Genomic DNA, 20,267 nt, shown 5'->3' with positions numbered 1-20,267 from the left:
CATGCGATCTGATTCTGCTGCGCACCAAAAAAAAGGGTGCGAGTTTGGTCCGAATGCGATCTGAATTCTGCCATACTATCTTTATAGCTGAATTTGCATCGCACGGACATCACATGTGCACTGCAGTGTGGTGCGAATCACATGCAATCACCATGCAGCAGTGTAAACTGGTCCTTTAAAGTGGACCTTCAGTCATTTTTTCAACTCTCCATCTATTTAAATCCTCTGCCTTTGTTTTTTTTACTTTGGATAGTAAAACCATTTTTTTTTTTTTTGCCAGTAAATACCTTCTACAGCCCACTTCCTGTTTCTTGTCTCTTCATTGGCCTAGGCATATGACATCATGCCCCTCTCACTCCCCCACAGTTATAATGGATGCAGCCAGACTTAGTGGAGGGAGATTTCTGCAGCATATTTGGCAAGTGCAGTGTATATATAAAATTTAATATGTAAAGTTGTTTGGATGAAGCTTCAGAATGGCAGACTTTTTTTTTTTTTTTTTATTACTGTAAATATTTTATTACCAAAATGACACTCGCATAAATAAAACTTGTTCCAATACAAATTAGAGGGTGAAAACAGCGCTTCTCACCACCTACTTTCGGTTTCCATTGTTAAATGAACATCCCCAGAAGTGATATCACATGATCTTGTGACGCAAGGCGACCTATAATGTAGTAATACTTTTGGTATGGTAGTGTACTATGTGTGTGCACATTCTTTTAAAGGAGAAGGGTGGGATTTATAAAAACAAACTCACTCCTCTCCATGCTGCAGCATCAGTGTGATGCTGCAACTGTCCACTGCTAGCTCTAAGCCTGATCACTCAGTTCTCGGTCCGCTCTGAGCAGAGAGCGGTGTCTGTCAGTCACCAGCTCTCTGCTCCGCCCTTCCAGTGCTCACTAGAGTGCTGGGCTGTGGAAGGGTGGGATCGGCTGGCTCAGGCTCTGTGCTACGGTGAGAGGCTAAAACAGCTGACGGTCAGGCCTGAGCTTTCACCTGCTTTGTGATGTCAGCCAACAGTGGGCTTTAGGCTGCTGTTGGCTTATTCTGAGTTATTAGAGAGCACAAATACAGGGGGTCCCCGGGTTACAAACAAGTTAGGGACTGTAGGGTTGTTCTTAAGTTGAATCTGTTTGTAAGTCAGAACAGGTACATTTGTTAAGTGTAGCTCCAGCCAAAAAAACTATTTTTAAGCTTTTTGGATAGCATAGGGAGAGGTTAACACCCCTGTAACATTTGTTTTGCTGTCTGTGCCCCTGTTCAAAAGATTTCACCTCACTTTCTGTCCCAATGACAATTGGATTTTGAAAAATTTGGATTGTTGTGGAAACAAGCCTTGGTGATAAAGCATCAGTGGAGACACCTTTTCCCCATAATAGCTCTTACAGGAGTGAATTTCCCTTCCTAGGGGTAGATTTCCACTCACTTTCTGTTGTCTCCCTCCGTTTGTAAGTAGGAGTCGTTTGTAAGTCGGATGTTTGTAACTAGGGGACCCCCTGTAAGTGCACTCCTGTGACCCAGAGGAGAAGTATGGCCAAAAAATCTTTGGCTATATTTTGTCTTTAGTTGCCGCTCGCCCACCGTCAAATGACGGCGGGCGGTACGGCTCTCGTTCTGGGACCCTGTCATACGGAAACTAGGTAGAAAAAAAAAAAAAAAAAATATAGCAGTGATTAAATACCCCCAAAAGAAAGCTGTATTTGTGTGAAGAAAATGATAAAAGTTTCATTTGGGTAGAGTGTAGCATGACCGCGCAATTGTCATTCAAAGTGCGACATCGCTAAAAGCTGAAAAATGGCCTGGGCAGGAAGGGGGTGTAAGTGCCTTGTAGGCAAGTAGTCAAACGCATGCCAGCTGTGTAATGCTGAAATGCGGTGGCAAGAACGTTTTTGTTTAATTTTTACAAGTATTTATATAGCACAGTCCATTTACGCAGCACTTTACACACTTATATTATACATTCACATCAGTGTCTGCCCTCAAGGAGCTTATTGGTGTGTGTGTATATGTGTATATATGTGTGTGTATATAATATATATATATATATATATATATATACCTAGGGCCAATTAACCTACCAGCATGTCTTTTGAAGTGTGGAAGGAAAGTGGAGTAACCCACGCAGGCACAGGGAGAACATGCAAACTCCGGGCAGGTAATACCATGGTTGGGGTTCAAACCGCTGACCCTAAGTTGGGCTAGAATACCCAGCCACCGCACGCAGTGGCAGGAGGCTGTGTGCTGGGAGCGCACTCATTGCATGCGCCCAGCACACTGACCGAGCTATCGGAGTGTACTCTCTCCTTTTTTTTTTTTTTTTTTTTTTTTTTTATTTCTATTACATCTTCCACTGTAAAGTGTCATGTTTTTGTTCTACAGAACTAAAGTAAGGAAAAGAAGCAAAGTTGTTTCCCATAATGGCCAATCAGCTATAATCTTTAGCCTCGATTCACACTGCGCAATTTGAAGCACGTTTCCAGAAGCGGTTCCAATGTTCAAACCAGATATCCATATTATTCTATTGTGCTCATTCCCTTCTGAGCAACGAGCCATCGCTCAGCGATTAGAAAAAGTACAAGCTTGTTTTGGGACATACTCGCATGCTTTTGGTCCCAATAGACTTCAAAGGGAGCACCTGAAAACGCATGTAATATACACTTTTTTTGGGAAAAATTTTCACCTAACTGTGGTCTCCTCCTTGTAGCTATCTTTTCATTGGCTAAAACAAAAATGTTTAAGCCTGAAAAGCATGCAAAAAAAAAAAAAGTTCCAAAACCGCATAAATCTGCTCAAGTGTGAATCCAGGCTTATTCTCTTGGAAAATCAATCAAAGAATCACATTAGACATTGTGGGCACCAGTTCTGTTTTCATTCTCATTTTCTTTTCTCTGCTCTTGTATAAAGAGCTTCTTGATATTGGGAGTACAATAAGTGCTAAAGGAAAGGGTCAATAGAACCAAACAAAGGAGGTTTTCTGTTAGTTGGTCACAAAGATATTGTTGACACAAACATATTTACAACTTCCATAACATGTAGTGAAATACTTCAATTGCAGTAGGTTTAAAGATCAAGGAATTCTGTTTTGTGCTTTGTTATTGGCATTCACATGTTATTGGCGTTTGGACAAAGACTGCAAACCCTCTGAAGGGGTCTTTTTTTAACCACTTCATTAAAAATCAAGTTTACTTCCTAGGTCAAATTTGCAGCTTTTGGTTAACTACAGTAGCTCGCAAAAGAAGTGAGTACACCCCTCACATTTTTGTAAATATTTTATTATACCTTTTCATGTGACAACACTGCAGAAATTACACTTTTCTACAATGTAAAGTAGTGAGTGTACAGCTTGTATAACAGTGTAAATTTGCTGTCCCCTCAAAATAACTCAACATACAGCCATTAATGTCTAAACTGCTGGCAACAAAAGAGCTTAAAGTTGTTTTACAAGTTAAAATCCATTATTTTTTTTTTTTTTGGCTAGAAAATTACATCTATCTATCTATCTATCTTTATTTATTATATTGTGAAAGATGTTACGCCGAGTAAATTGATACAACATGTCCCGCTTCAAAATTGCACCCGCTCATGGAATGGCAACAAACTTGTATTCTTAATCTCCATGTGCAACGTTTAAAAAATTCTACAGGTTGCATGTTTTCAGTTACAGAGGAGGTTTAGGGCTAGAATTATTGCTCTTGCTGTAACGATCACGGTGATACCTCACGTGTGTGATTTGAACACCGTTTTCATATGCAGGCATTACTCACGTATGCGTTCGCTTCTGCGCGTGAGCTTGGCGGGATGGGGTGTGTTAAACTTTTCTTTTTTTATTTTGACACTGTTCTTTTAAAAAAAAAAAAAATTGTGTCACTTTAATTCCTATTACAAGGGATGTAAACATCCCTTGTTATTAGAAAAAAAGAATGAACAAATCTCTTAAATATGAGATCTGTGGAAAATGTCAAGGGGTATGAATACTTATTCAAGGCACTGTAAGTGAAAATTCTCTTTGTGACCCAGTGAATTTTCACTCAGCTTAGTGAATGAGGTGAAATTGTACTGACTTCAATCAAATCTGTGAGCAAAAACCCTGCTTCTAAACTTTTTTCACATGATTTGTATTCTTTGCAAAGTAAGTTTTAATTTAGCTTCACCTCATTCATAGCTAGGTGAAAATTCACTTTTACCAAGTGAAATTGCATTATTTTAGAAAATCAACCACAGCGTGCCATATGGAGCCAAGGCTGGGATGGGCATACTGTGCCTCAGATAACACCTCCTGTAAGTGATCTGTCTTTTATGAGGCATTTTGTACGAATAGCGGGGTCCGTAGCTAGCCTTGAACGGTTCGTTCTCTGATCAGGCTGGTTGTATTTGTGCTTGGATGGTGTCTTCTCGCTTTAGTCTTTCTATGAGTCTTGATCTTTACAGTCCTATCTTGCTAGTGAGTTGTTGAGAACAAATGCACACTCTTCGTATTGGTGTACTTAAATGTCAATGTTTCTTGGCTGTTAAAGCTTGTTGTCTCCTGGCTGTGTCCATTCACAACCGGTCACATGCACTGTCTTTGTACATGCTGGGGCGCACAGCACGCCGATCGTGGATGAGGTGTGAAACTCTGACACAGCCCATCCCAGATCGGGGTAAAGAGCCAATGGAATTGGCTCTCTACCACGTGACCGGCTGTGTCCAGTCACAGCAGGTCACAAATATCAACAAACTGCGGTAACTAGCTGTTACCGGGTTCTCCTCCTCACACACCGATCATGTATGAGGAGGATATTGCGGTAACAGCTAGTTACCGATTGCAGTAGTAAAACGCAGTCACAGATTGCCCATCAGAGTACCCGAGTACCCATCTGCAGCCCATCATTTAGGGCATATGCAGAAGGTGAGGGTGTTTGAATGTTGGTGACAGAAATTGCTCAGTGTATGGTGTATATTGGAGCAGAATTGCACAGGAACAAATTTCAACAGTTATTGAAATTTATTGAATGGGATATTGTGGATTTAGCGCTAAGATACCACACAGCGTCTTTCAAAACATATTTTTTTTTTTTTTTCTATTCATTAAAAACCGCTACTAAAATACTGTATGCGCCATTTTATGAAGTCATGCGGTATTTTAATAGTGAAAGCCTTTGATTAATTTACTGCCAGCGTCCCTAACAAACAGTGTAAATAGCTGGTTAAGGAGTGGGTGGCCGCCGCTTCCTTAACAACCGATGAGTCATCAGCTGCCAGTGGTGTTCCATGCTGACAGCTGAATGTAAAAAGAATTGCCGGCAATGAAAATAAACATCATGGGGTCCCCCCTTATCGACACCACGCCTTTCAGGTCTGATATAAATTTTGAGGGGAACCCTCAATGGCATGCCCCCCCCCCCAAAAAAATCCATACCAAACCCTTATCTGAGCATGGGGGGGGGGGGGGTGCGATACCAGGCCACATGGCCTTAACATGGGGGGGTGCCTTCATGGTGATGGGGACATGGGCCTCTGGCTGGTGGTTGTAGGGGTCTGCGGACGGGGGACTTATTAGCATCTAGAAGCCCTTTTTAACAAGGGGGGTGGGGCCCAGATCCTGCCCCCCATGTGAATAAGTATGGGGTTTTTGGCAAGCTCTTTATTAAAAATACAAGAAAATTTAAAAAATGTCCCCCAGTGTAGATGCAGCGTCAATCATGATGAATGCCTGCAGCTGACCCAAAAAACAAAACGACAAAAAAAACTCCGTTCCTGCTGAATGACTGCTCGACCGCTTCCCGTGTGGCCCTGCCTGCTTGTGACGTCATTGACTGGGGCATCCTGGGTCGGTTCTGTGAATGGAGCCCACTGACACAAGAATATGGTGGACTGTTATTAATGCTGAACTCCACTGTCTTTTCACCAGCTGTTCAGCTTTCGGGGCTCTCACATTTTGAATGACAATTACTCAGTCATACAACACTGTACCCATATGAAATTTTTGTCTTTTTTTTTTTCCCCCACAAATAGAGCTTTCTTTTGGTGGTATTTAAAAAAAAAAAAAAAAAAAAAAAAGCATTTTTCTTCGTTTCTGTTATAAAAGTTTGCAAGTTAGTAAATTTTTTTTTCATAAATTTTGGCCAACATTTATACTGCTACATATCTTTGATAAAATAACCCAAATCGGTGTATATTATTTGGTCTTTGTGAAAGTTATAGAGTCTACAAACTATGGTGCCAATCTCTGAAAATTTATCACACCTGAAGTACTGACGGCCTATCTCATTTCTTGAGACCCTAAGGCTCGGTTCACACTAGGACGACAAGTAGCGTCCCGTTCTGTACAATGGAACCATTCTAATCGCTCCGACTTAGAAAAAGGTTCCTGTACTACTTTGGGGGCGACTTGGGGCGACTTGCATAGACTTCTATACAGAAGTCGTTTTGCAAGTCGCCGTGGCCTCGGTGAGGCGACCTGCAAGTCGTGCCGCCCCTGTGTGAACAGGGGCTAACATGCCATGCCAGGACAGTACAAATAACCCCATTTTGGAAAGTAGACATTCCAAGATATTTAGTAAAAGGCATAGTGAGTTTTTTTTGAAGTTGTCATTTTTTTTCCCCACAATTCTTTGCAAAATCATCAAGAGATTTTTTTTTTTTTTTTTTTTTTTTTCACAAAATTGTCATATTATCAGGTTATTTCTCACACACAGCATGTGCATACCACAAATTACACCCCAAAACACATTCTGCTATTACTCCCGAGTATGGCGATCCCACATGTGTGACACTTTTACACAGCGTGGCCACATACAGAGGCCCAACATGCAGGGGAGCACCTTGAGATGTTCTGGAGCATAAATTACACATTTAATTTCCTGATTACCTCTTACACTTTTGAAGGCCCTGGAGCACCAGGACAATGGAAACGCCCCAAAAATGACCCCATTTTGGATAGTAAACACCCCAACGTATAATCTGAGGCATAATGAGTCTTTTGAAGATGTCATTTTTTTTTTTTTTCCTACAAATTTTTGAAAAATGTGGAAAGAAAATGAAAACGCATGGCTGAGTAATAGAGGGGTGGCTGAGCATGGATGGATGAGTATTGATGGCTGAGTAATAGAGGGGTGGCTGAGCATGGATGGATGTCTGGGATGAGTGCTGCAATTGTAACAGAGCAGCGCTGTGGGCACTACACTTCCAGCCCACAGCGCTGCTGCATCCGATCTCTCCGCTCATACAGGACGGAGAGGGGAGAGAGGAACTGGATATCACACCGTTTGATGGCGCTATCACGTGGTAAACGGCCGCTGTCGGCGCCCATTTACCGTGATCCGTCATGCCAGGCGGTCATGGATGCTCCCCGCATGCACGCCTGATTCTGGGAGGACGTCATAGTACTCCCTCCCAGAGTTATTGAACCACCCTGTAGCCGTCATTCGGCTATGAGCCGGTGGTTAAAGGCCCACCTAATCAACTCCCAGAACTGGTACAAGTGACTCCCATAGCCCGCCCTAAAGTTACAGGGGCTCAAAGGATCATGGGAAATGTAGTATCGGGACTGGAATTGGAAGGAAACAGTGAGTCAGAACTTTTGAAATTTAGCCCAGGAGGAGGAGTGACATCAGACACAGAAACCTGCTGTATACAGTTATAGGAGGTAAGTTACACACAAACTGACAGTGTGGCTGGTATTCAATGCATCTGTTGTTTTGGGGAGGTAAAGCTGGAGTTCTAATTTAATACAAGGTCCCTTGGGTATGAAACGTGCAAAATGACATTGTGCCAAGCTTGACCAATGTAAATCTGCACTAAAGCTCATACCTGGAGTTCAGCTTTAAGATACCTAATGCCAGAGGCTCTGATATTTCACATTTGTTATTAGTCACATGAGATGCAGTATTAATGGAGATCAATGTGACCTAGTTGGGCACAGTAGGATTCTGTGGGTACAATAGAATGTTGATTTATGTAGGGTAAACATGACATCTTTGGGGAAGTCATTGTGAATGCATTCAATAGGAATACTGTGACTGTTTGTATGAATAATTTATTACAACCATGCCCAGGTCCTGTTCTAATACAGTTGGTCTAACTAAAGATCGGTATGGTTTTAGTATATTTTGAAAACTCAAAAACCTATTCCGATATAAGAATATATACAATATTTTCTCTCCAGATTAAGAAAAACAAACAAAAGGCAGATTGTCCAAAAAACCTAAAGTCAGAAAACTGGTGAAACCGGAAACAAATTTCAACGACGGCACACTTGAGAAATTGGTGGACAGAAACTGATTGTTTTTGTTTTTTTCTTGGCTCCCTGTACATTCCTCAGTGACTGACATGGATTTAAGGGATATTAACACAGATGCAAATGGCAAAAGTAGGAAAATATGTGTGCTGTCATAGAGATTATGTGGAAGGATCATTACTTGTTCCATTTGTTCCATGACGACACATCACGTTTGAAAGACATAACTTTACGTGAAACCTTACTGCAGCCAAAATCATCCCCCCCTTTTTTTACCCTTCCCTTGTTTAGGATAGAGTAGGGGAGAATTAGACAATTGCTGGCAGGTTATGCAAACTTTTGAGATATATATAAAATATATATATATATATTTTTTTTTTTTCCTGTCGCACAGTATTTGCACAGCGGACTTTTTTTTGAAAAAAGACACTTTTTTTAATTAAAATATAAGACAACAGTATAGTTAGCACAATTTTTTTTTTAGATCTTGAAAGATGGTTTACCCTGAGTAAATTGATACTCAACATGTCATGCTACAAAATTGCGCCCGGTCGTGGAATGGTGACAAACTTTTACCCTTAATCTCCATAGGCGGTTTAAAAATTTCTACAGGTCACCAGTTTTTTGAGTTAGAGGAGGTCTAGGGCTAGAATTATTGTTCTCGCTCCTTTTTTTTTTTTTTTCTTTTGACACCGGTTTATTTAAAAAAAAAAAAAAAAAAACTGGGTCCCTTTTATTTCTATTACAAGGAATGTAGACATTCCTTGAAATAGAAAAAAAGCATGACCGGACCTCGTAAATATGAGATCTGGGGTCAAAAAGACCCGGCGGGTCTGGTAAGCGGCGGAGACGACTGGAGCGTGGGGGCTGGGCACCGCTGCCGATAAAAGTGATCTTGTGGCGAATCTGCCGCAGAGACCACCTTTATCTTAAAGAGTATATATAAAAAGGGATTTGGGACTTTAAATAAAGCAGTTGAAATGCGGAGGATTAAAATTGTAAATTTATTAATCATAGTAAATATAGTAAAAGAATTTCATATATATGCACATACACATATAATTGGCACAAAAATATAGGCATAATAGATGGACAAGTGCAAACAGTTGAATACATGGTTACACTGAGTAGATAGTGGTCAAAGTGGTATTGGTACAAAATAGCATATAGCCTATAGGTGCCAGAGGTGGCATGTCCGGTAGCTGACAATAAAGTTGCATAGAATAATGTAGTCATAATAGTATTGAAATAATGATGGCATCAAGGTACAATGGATAAAGTATGGCATCAAGTATAGCTCGACATGTTTCGTGGGTGATTTTGTCCACTCATCAGGAGCTGATGCTTAATAATCCTGTAAAATATATTATATTTAGTAACCGGGATGGAAGCATTTGGAAAGTTGGATCAGCAGTGTTCCCCTGCTATCTACGCCAGAGGTTTAATGCATGCCCTATGTGGGGCTGAACTTCTGGAATAGTTATATATTCTGTACATATTATGTATGTTTCTATTTACCCTACATAATGTTACTATTGATGGCATTTCCGGCACTGGTTGCTATATACAGTATTTTATTATTATTATTTTTTTGTCATCTACCAAATCCCTATCGCTCTGCCACTGCCCTGCGTCAGCATGTGTACTAGGTGTGGTTTTGTGTTGGGGTCTGTCCCTCCTCGGCGCGGGAGCTGCGATGCGCTCTGTGGATCCTCCCTCCCCTCCCCCTTAGGAGGCCTGGGCGGATACCCATCAGCGCCACGTTCCCTACATCATGCGTGGGATGTCGAATCCGACGTCACCGTGCTGACGCCTGGAGCGTCATCTGCGTGATTACCATTGGGAGGAGGGCCTTTTGGCGCCAAACACTGAGCGATCATCTAGCTCAAGTGCGAACGCCGCTCCCCTCCTCCCACAGGCTCACGCACGTGGCGTTGGCGGCATGAATTTATAGGTCCCCCAGTCGGAGCGGGCTGCTTACACGGCCAGTCTCCTCTGTGGGTCTCTGCACACTAGCTGTTTTCACCTTGCTAGTTGTGCATGATATGCAGCATCAGGTAAAGCCCCTTGTGTTTATACCCACCTCCACTGTCATGCTCCCACTTTGTTGCACCTTACACTCTGTTTCTTGTACCAGTTCTATACAATCCTTCACACTACCCTTATTCAACAACTCACACACACATCCAGATTTTTCACCAGTCATTCCTTCAATTAGATCCCCCTTACCACACAATCTCCATTGCATCACTCACCAGCACTCTGTATATATGGGTATCTCTGGGTATATTATTTATATATTACTCAACGTAATTTACTTTATTTTAATTAACATATACTCACATATTACTTTTTAGTATTTATTCCCAGATATCCCTCAGATATTTCTGACAAGCTATGTTCCATTATTGCTGTTACAAATATTTCTTCAATCAGATCTTCTTTACTATACAATTTTCATTATATTACTCACCAGTACTTTTCATATACGAGTATCTCTGGGTATATTATTTATATATTACTCGACATAATTTATTTTAAATAATATATACTTATATATTATTTTTTAATATCTATTCCCAGATATCCTCTCTTTCTGACAATTTATGTTCCATTATTGTTGCCATATGGAGATCACTCCACTACTTAGATACTGTCACTCCATCACCTGATGCCAATCAGACACTACATGCTGCCTCACCTCCCGCCGCGAGGTTTGTTGTCCCCGGCCTACTCCATGCCATCTGCCATGCGCCGCGCTCAATGTCAGGGTTGGTAAGTGTACTTTTGGTCAAACTCTTCTAGCATTTTTCATTCGATTCCTCTCTATATGGATTGAGGTTTATTATATGTATATATTTTACAGGAATATTACGCATCAGCTCCTGATGAGTGGACAAAATCGCCCACGAAACGCGTTGAGGTATACTTGATGCCATACTTTATCCATTGTACCTTGATGCCATTATTTTTCTATGCAACTTTATTGTCAGTTACTGGACATGCCACCTCTGGCACCTATAGGCTATATGCTATTTTGTACCAATACCACTTTGACCACTATCTACTCAGTGTAACCATGTATTCAACTGTTTGTACTTGTCCATCTATTATGCCTATATTTTTGTGCCAATTATATGTGTGCATATATAAAATTCATTTACTATGATTAATTTACAATTTTAATCCTCCGCATTTCAACTGCTTCATTTAAAGTCCCAAATCCCTTTTTTATATATACCTGATACCGGGATGGAGGCGACTAGTGCGCCTCATTTAAAGTCCCAACTCCCCCTCCATTGTACAATTTATCTTAAAGAGAAATGCACGGCGTTCCCGAAAGTACCGGGGTTATGGCAGCTAGCTTCAAAGTATTGATGTACGGGTACGTCGTTTTGTGCGAAGTGGTTAATATTAGGACACTTCGCTGTCCAGGAACCCAGCAGCGTCTTCACCTGAGCCGATTTTTCAATTGGCTATTGGGTGCTATCGCCTCCATCTCCGCTAAGGGAAACCGACAGTGAAGCCTTGTCCCCCTCCCCCCCCCCCCCCCCCCCCCCCCCTGCAAAAAAGGTGCCAAATATGTTAGCGGAAAGAGGGAAGGAGGCAGACAAGCGGAGAGTCTCATTTTGGGTGGCGCTCCGCTTAAACCACATCAATACAGGGCATTTATACACCCTTCCTGCCCAGACCAATTTTTAGCTTTCAGCGCTCTCACACTTTTGAATGCCACTTACTCAGTCGTGCAACACTGTACCCAAACAAAATTTGTATTTTTTTTCATACAAATAGAGCTTTCTTTTGGTGGTATTTAATCACCACTGGGTTTTTTTTTTTTTTTTTTGCGACACAAGTAAAAAATGAGCGAAAATTCAGAAAAACGCGTTTTTTTAATTTCTATGATAAAATTTTGCAAATAAGTAATTTTTGTTCAGAAATTTGGGCTAAAAATTATACTGCTACATCTCCCTGTAAAAATAACTTAAATTAGTGGATATTATTTAGTCTCTGTGAAAATTTATAGAGTCTACTATTGTTGAAATCATTGAAAATTGATCACACCTGATGCACTGACGGCCTATCTCATTTCTTGAGGCTCTGAAATGTCAAAGTACAAATACTCCCCAAATGACTCCTTTTTGAAAAGTAGACAGTCAAAGGTAATTAGAAGGAGGTATGGTGAGTTTTTTAAAGTTGTAATTTTTTTCCCACAATTCTTGGGAAAATTTAAGAATTTTTTTTTTTTTTTTTTTTTTTTTTTCACAAAATTGTCGTAACAAGTTATTTATCACACACAGCATATGCATACTTCCAATTACGCCCCAAAATACATTCTGCTTCTCCTTCCGAGTATGGCGATACCACATGTGTGTGACTTTTACACAGCCTGGCCACACAGAGGGGTCCTAGGAGCATAAATTACACCTCTAACTTCCTAACGACCTATTGCATTTGTGAAGGCCCTGGAGCACCAGGACAGTGAAATTGCCCACAAAATGACCCCATTTTGGAAAACAAAAACACCCCAACTTATATTCTATGAGGCATTATGAGTCTTTTGAACTGTAAATTTTTTTTTTTTTTACACAAGTCTTCAGAATACGTGGAAAGAAAATGAAAATCCTTCCCCTTTTTTTTTTTTTTTTTTTTTTTTTTCCACAGTTGACCATTTTGGAAAGAAAACACCCCAACGTATAATCTGAGGCATAATGAGTCCTTTGAAGATGTGTTTTTTTTTTTTTTTACACAAATTTTTGGAAAATGTGGAAAGAAAATTAAAACACACTTTTTTTTTTTTTTTTTTAACACAAAGTTGTCCATTCATACAATATTTCTAACACATAGCATGTATATAGCAAAAATTGCACCCCAAAACACATTCTACTCCTCCTCCTGAGTATAACGATACCACGTGAGACTTTTACACAGCCAGGCCACATACACAGGCCAAACATTGAAGTAGTACCTTCAGGCGTTCTAGGAGCATAAATTACATATCTCATTTCATTCCTACCTATCACACTTTTGAAGGTCCTTGAGCACCAGGACAACACCCACAAAATGACCCCATTTTGGAAAGCAAACACCCCAACGTATATTCTATGAGGCATGGGCTGCAGATGGGTACCCTGGTTACTCTGATGGGCTGGTGACAGGTACCCTGGTTACTCTGATGGGCTGGTGACAGGTACCCTGGTTACTCTGATGGGCTGGTGACAGGTACCCTGGTTACTCTGATGGGCTGGTGACAGGTACTCTGGTACTCTGATGGGCTGGTGACAGGTACTCAGGAGGGCTGTGACAGGTACTCAGATGGGCTGTGACCAGGGCTTTTTTTCAGCAAGAACGCAGTTCTGGCACCTCCAACACTATGTTGCCTTATGAGTTTATGTGAAATCTCCGTTAATAGCTGTAAAATAATTGTAATTATGAATATATTTCATTTAGATTTGTATCTATGTAGGTGTGTAACACAGCTTCCCAGAAGGCCCTGTTATACAGAGAATTTGGTGCCTAAGCTTGTGTATCTAAACAATGGGACCCAAACCTCTTTTGGTCTACAAATATTCACTTCAAAGGATCCCTTGTTTAGATATGCAATGAAGGTCGCCAGCCCATCATCAATACTGAAAAGCTCAAGTTAAATATCCCTCTTGTGCAAAGTATAGAGATTGGAGACGTAGCCAATCCTTACAAAGGAATAGGGAGGCCCCCCAATAGGAGCCACGCCATGCCAACCAATGAGGCATCAGCCTGTAATGATATACACAGACAGGATGGGAGGGGTGGATACACACTCTATGGTAGAGCAGTCACCAGAATGGAACCTTTGTGCGCTGAAGCATGGTAACTATGGGAGATCTCCCTTGTACTGGTATCTAAATGTTTGTCTTATGTCTTTTCTGTCCTGTTGTTTTGTAGATTAATGTCTTGAATATTATACTCTGTATTTCTTCATGTAATTCATGATTTTTACCCTTTTCCTGTACGATAGATAGATAGCTGTGTACTAGTTTAGGCCTTCTTACTACTTACCAATACTTTTTTGTTATTGTGTTAAAGCTTTCACTTGTGGTCAAAGAACTTTCATTAACCCAAATCATATCTGAGGGATATTAAATCTCAAATATAACTTACGGGTAACAACTGAATGTATTTTATGGCAAGGTGTGCTGGAGGGTCTATTGATGCTGGTTAGGATCTATTTTTTGTGGGGGTCTGTTGTTGGCTGGGGGTTCAATTGTGCTGGGAGGGATCTACTGTTTGTAGAGGTATTTTGTTGCTTGCTGCTGAAGGGTCTTATTGATGCTGACTGCTGGGAGATCTGTTGTTGCTGCTGGGGGGGGGTGTATTGTTGATGGGGGGGATTTTGTTTTGGGGGGGGGGTCCATTGTTGCTGGGACGGAGTCTGTTGCTGTGTGGTGATCTGTTGTTGCTGTGGTGGGGTCTGTTGTTGGGAGAGTCTATTGATGCTGGGGTGGTATTTTGTTGCGGGGGTCCAGTGTTGCTGGGGGAGGTCTATTGTGTGCGGGATCTATTGTTGCTGTGGTGGGGTCCATCAAATTCCATACAAATTGCTTAGTAGCACAAAATGATACTTGGTTCTGTATTCTCTTAAAGGGGCTGAACTGGGAGGTGGGTAGGGAGTGGAGCCAAGAGACAGTGCTCAGAGGTGGGTAGGGGCAGAGACGAAGGTTGGCTCAGAAAGGGGGAGTTCCTGCACCTATTCTCTGAGGGAAAAAAAAGCCTGGGCTGTGACTAGGGGTGCAACGGATCGTCATCGATCCGTGATCCGATCTGCGGAGGTTGATCCGTACAGGACACCTACGATCCGCGGAGCGCTCGGTGGCCTCGGCCATAGGAAAGGCCGCGGCTTCGGCCTAGCTCCGGAGCGGTGGCCATCTTGGTATACCCGGCGGCTGTTTAGCACGTGATCGCTCCGTCAAATGATGGAGCGATCACTTGTAACAAACCGGCGTCATGTCATGACGCCGGTTCCTCTCTCCCGTCTGTGTACTGATCTGTACAGTGGAGGGGAGAGATCGGATGGCAGCAGTGCCAATACTCTGCAATGCCCTGCCAATACTCTGCAATGCTCTGCCAATACTCTGCAATGCCCTGCCAATACCCTGCAATACTCTGCCAATACTCTGCCACACCCTGCCAATAGGGAGATTGTGGATATTACAGTGGGGGAGAATTTTTTTTTTGTTGATGATCCGAACCGTGACTCCTGATCCAAGGAACGATCCGAACCGTCTGTTTTTTGATCCGTTGCACCCCCTAGCTGTGACAGGTGCTCAGATGGGCTGTGACAGGTACTCAGGTACTCGGGTATTCGGGTACTCGGATGGACTGTGACAGGTTCTCTTTTTTTTTTTTTTTTTTTTTTTTTTTTTTTTGGGGGGGGGGGGGGGGGGCAGTTAGGCAGGCAATCAGTGCGGTTGGTGTACCGCAATCTCCTTCTCACACACGATCAGTGTGTGAGGAGGGAAACCCTGTAACATCTCCTTACCGCGGTTTGTTGACATTTTGTGACCGGCTGTGATTGGACACAGCTGGTCACGTGGTGCAGCTGTGCATGATAGCCAATAACCTTCTAACCTCAGTTTGTTCAATTAAGCTCTGGCAATAAAACCTGGAAGCCGATTGGTTTCTATTCAGAACTGAGCCTACGTTTGCACTCTCCAGCTTTATTAAACAAACCCCATAGTTTTAGAAAGTGTTCTGACATCTGTTTTATGTAACTTCTGTATGCATCATTCATTATAGAGGAAAAGGAAGGAACACCTCTTGATTCCTGTGAAATGTAAAGGGTACTGTGGAAGAGGGATCTAGAGATTTTATGCATTGGAAAAAAAAAAAAGGGTTGGATTTCCTGACTCTGCAAGACTTTAGTAATTGCAAGAATATAGTCAAATGTTTTATTGTTGTGTCTTAATGGTAGTCCCTTTTGGGTACAGGGGAAGCATGTAATCCCTGAATAAATTCACAGACCGCATAGACAAAGCAAATTAACCAGATGAACAATCCTCCAGCATCTGAGGCTGATGGAAAGAAGGATGTAATAAACATTCCAAGAAAGGCTACTTTGTGACAGAATGCATAGACATATGTTAACTGTGCCAATCATTTAATAGTTATGTTGCTAAGAGACAAGGTGCCTACCAAATCATTAATAATTGGCAGAATGTAGGATTTAGTGGGTTTTCTTTTATATTGGATTTTCATTTGTAAAAAAAAAAAAAAAATTGCTTTTTTTTTTTTTTTTCTGAAAAGAAGGGCAAGGGAAGATGAATAAAAGAAAATAGTGGCTCAATGCTAATAATCTTATCAGTATATGCTCTTTAAAAAGAGGGGAAAAACCTACTTATTTCTATGTATAATTTGTGTTTTTAGTGAAAGAAGTCTTTGGTTATGCTTTACGTATCTTTGGCCAACCACTATGTCCACAGTCCTCAATGTTGCCATATTCTTTGTGCGTCTTCAAAAGAGCTTGAACAGCACATCTTAAAGAGGAAGTAAACCCCCGATGGGTTTTATTCCTCTTTTGCTTCCCGCAAGGCCTGAAAATCAAAAGCATAATGGGCTAGTATGCATCACATACTAGCCCATTATATGACACTTGCCTGCAAACGAAGCCTGCGCTGTCCCCTGTGCAGGCCGGGCCCATCTTCGCCCCTCTTCCTTCTGGGGCCGCAGACTCCGGCTCTGTGACTGGCCGGACCCGCCAGTCACGGCACACGCTGGGGGAAGAAATGGCACGGTGGTTCGTTTCTTCACAGCGCATGCGCCGATGATGACATCTGTGCACTACAAGCCTTATTCTAGGCTTACCCATAGGTAAATGTCACACAAAATGGTTTACAACCACTTTAAAACCCCAATCTGCTTTGAAATATTTGCCTGGTAGAGACCTTGCTGATGTAACTACCTTGTATACTTAGTTTTGCCATGGTGTATGACCTGTGACATGAAACTGTCTTCCACAACCTCACCTTTGCAGAGTTTGGCTGTTCCTCACCCAGTTTTAAGCCTCCTACACCGCTGTTTCTCTTTCAGTTAATGCCTGTTTCAACCTAAATATGAAATTGTTGATCATTAGAACCTGCTTGATATAATTGTTTGATCATACACCTGAGTCTAATCCTAAAAATCTCTGACTTTGTGTAAGTGTGCAAGTATAAGAACTGATGCTGATTTGAAGCCAAAGGGTAGTCACAGCATATTTTGATTTGAAATAAATAAATATAATATAATTTAGTGGTGCACTGAAATTTCGGCTGCCAAAACCTGTTTTTGTCATTCGGCCGAATGACAAAAAACAGCCGATGCCGAAAAGGAGCGCGGTCCGCCCCGGGTGCCGCCCATTGCGGTAGTTTCCCTCTGGCACGCCCAGTCCTCCACTCCCTCCACCTCGCCTCCCTCCTCCTCCTCTCCTCGATCTCCGTGTGTTTGACAGGGCGGGCACTCTATTCCTCCCTGCGGCGGACGTCGGGGCTGTCCGCGGTGAGAGTCGGGCGGGAGGAGGCCGTGGTGCATTGTGGGCAGTGTAGTCCAGAGGTGAGAAATGTTCGCCTGAATCTTACACCTCAGAGGCCACAAGAAGGATGAATAACATTCTTAACCACAAGGTGAGGGTGGTATATAGTAGGAAAAGAGCAAGCTTTTGATAACGATCAATGATATACATACCTGTCTGTCCAGTAAGCCAAAGAGCTATGTGCAAAATGTAGTAATCCGTAGCAAATAAGCCAAACTAAGTTTTCACTGATCTGATTTCAGTAAGCTGAAATCTGATCTTGCCGTTATTGCTGCTCTTTGCATTTTCCAATTGTCCTTTGCGTTGTCTTACTGAAAAGGTCCTTTTGTTCCATTTTGTAACTTAAAGCATAAAAATTACACCTGGAATCTAGTAGATAAGTGAAAGCATCTTCACTTTCCTGTGAAGTTATACTGTATACTGCTGATTACCTGGCACTTTCACACACACAGCCATATATGTATGAGTGTCCAATGGATAGTCTCTGACCGTCTCCTGTACCACGTCTGCCATCTCTGACCGTCTCCTGTACCTCGTCTACGGTCTCTGACGGTCTCCAGCAGCACGTCTGCAGTCTCTGACGGTCTCCAGCAGCACGTCTGCAGTCTCTGACGGTCTCCAGCAGCACGTCTGCAGTCTCTGACGGTCTCCAGCAGCACGTCTGCAGTCTCTGACGGTCTCCAGCAGCACGTCTGCAGTCTCTGACGGTCTCCTGCATCATATCTGCTAGAGGTGCACCGAATGGAAATTTTGCTAATACTATTAGCAATGTGTTGTATAAAAATGTATACGTTTTATTTAAAATATAAAAATACATTTTATTTAAAGTATATAAAAATAACAATATTTTTAAAAAAAAGTCATTTTCGGTATCTGTTAAAATTCTCCCATGATTGTCCTATGAGAATGCAGGACCCCTGACCCTCTGTCTGGACAGTGCTGATTGGCCCTGTGCTGATCACATGCACTCTCCCAAAATAAAAACAAAGAAAGCTCTATAACATAACACAGCCAAACTGAGCATGTGCTGCTGTCCCCTAGCCTCTGTACTATCCGGAGATGCGGGGATCAGAGAAGACAGGATCAAACAGCCTTTTTACACAATGCAGAGGATTAATCTCTTAGGTTCCACAATGAATATAACAAGGGTGCTTTACTGCATATACAGGCTGATTTTACTGTTGTGGGTTTAGCAACACTTTAATTGAACAAGCTGAAGTTAGAAAATGGCTACAATGCACAGCTACACCAGATTTTGCACTCTACAATTTTAGTAAATCAACTCTGAAGTTCTTAGTAAGTTGAGAGCTTTTTAAATGGTGGAGTGTTTGGTTTCTGATCATTTTTCATTCTTTGTCATGCCTGCCTTTATGCAGCTATCAAGAAATATTGGGGGAGGTCTAGGTCAAGGTTGATCTGTGAGTTTAAACAAGAAGCGTTGGTTATAATATTTTTCGGATGCCTTGTATAAATCAAACAATAATATGTGCTGTTAACTAGATCACTCCTTCTAAGCAAATACAAGTACACACGGCAAGCTGTATAAAAAAAGGCCAGAAGCGATAAATCATTTCAACTACATTATTTTGGCAAACAGACTTTAACCCTTTCATGACTAAACCTATTTTTGACATTTAGTGTTTACAAGTTAAAATCCGTATTTTTTGCTAGAAAATGACTTGGAGCTCCCAAACATCCCAAACGATTGTTGCAATATTTTATGTCACACGGTATTTGTACAGCGGTGTTTTAAACGCAACTTTTTGGGAAAAGGGACACTTTCATGAATTAAAAAAAAAAACAAACAGTAAAGTTAGCCCAATTTTTTTGTATAATGTGAAAGATGATGTTATGCTGAGTAAATAGATACCAAACATGTCATGCTTTATATTTGTACGTGCTTGTGGAATGGCGACAAACTACGGTACCTGAAAATCTCCATAGGTGACGCTTTAACCTTTTTTTTACGGTTACCGGGTTAGAGTTACAGAGGAGGTCTAGTGCTAAAATTGTTGCTCTCGCTCTGACAATCGCGTCGATACCTCACATGTGTGATTTGAACACTGTTTACATATGCGGGCGCGACTTCCGTATGCGTTTTTTTTTTTTTTTTTTTTTTTTTTTTTTTGCTGCGCGAGCTTGCGGTGACGGGGGTGCTTTAAAAAATATTTTTTTTTTCCTATTTATTTTTATATTAATGAATTGTGTTTTAAAAAAAGAAAAAAAAAAAATTTTTGATCACTTTTATTGCTGTCACAAGGAATGTAAACATCCCTGGTGACAGGTACCCTTTATGGAGGGATCGGGGGTCGTTTTCGGCAATTTCTGAATACTGTATAATTTTTTTTCGCCATTGGCAGCCGAGTAAATGGGAAGTGACATCATGACGTCACTTCGGTGTTTACAATTGGGAGACTGGAACGAAGCCACTTACGGCTTTGTTTCAGTCTGTCCCTAGCTGCCGGAGGCGGCGGATTGTTGATCGGGCATCCTGGTGGAACG

The 20,267-nt window shown here is 41.6% G+C and overlaps 1 protein-coding gene across 2 annotated transcripts in view; it reads left to right on the top strand.

Annotated features, from left to right (window-relative positions):
- The window catches only part of GALNT2 (polypeptide N-acetylgalactosaminyltransferase 2), a 213,623-nt gene that overhangs the window by 6,241 nt on the left and 187,115 nt on the right, over nucleotides 1–20,267 (top strand). The window contains exons 2-3 of one of the 2 annotated variants that reach the window (XM_073627973.1): nucleotides 10,805–10,996; nucleotides 11,088–11,144. The exons of the other annotated variant lie outside the window; for it this stretch is intronic. Of the exons in view, the coding sequence (XP_073484074.1) occupies nucleotides 10,805–10,996; nucleotides 11,088–11,144 (249 nt within the window). The remainder of the gene's footprint in view (nucleotides 1–10,804; nucleotides 10,997–11,087; nucleotides 11,145–20,267) is intronic. 2 annotated transcript variants of the gene reach the window in all.

Source organism: Aquarana catesbeiana, linkage group LG04 (assembly GCF_042186555.1).
Source record: "Aquarana catesbeiana isolate 2022-GZ linkage group LG04, ASM4218655v1, whole genome shotgun sequence".
Lineage (NCBI taxonomy): Eukaryota > Metazoa > Chordata > Amphibia > Anura > Ranidae > Aquarana > Aquarana catesbeiana.
Note: the sequence above shows the minus strand (reverse complement) of the source record. Positions and strands in the feature narration are given on the sequence as shown.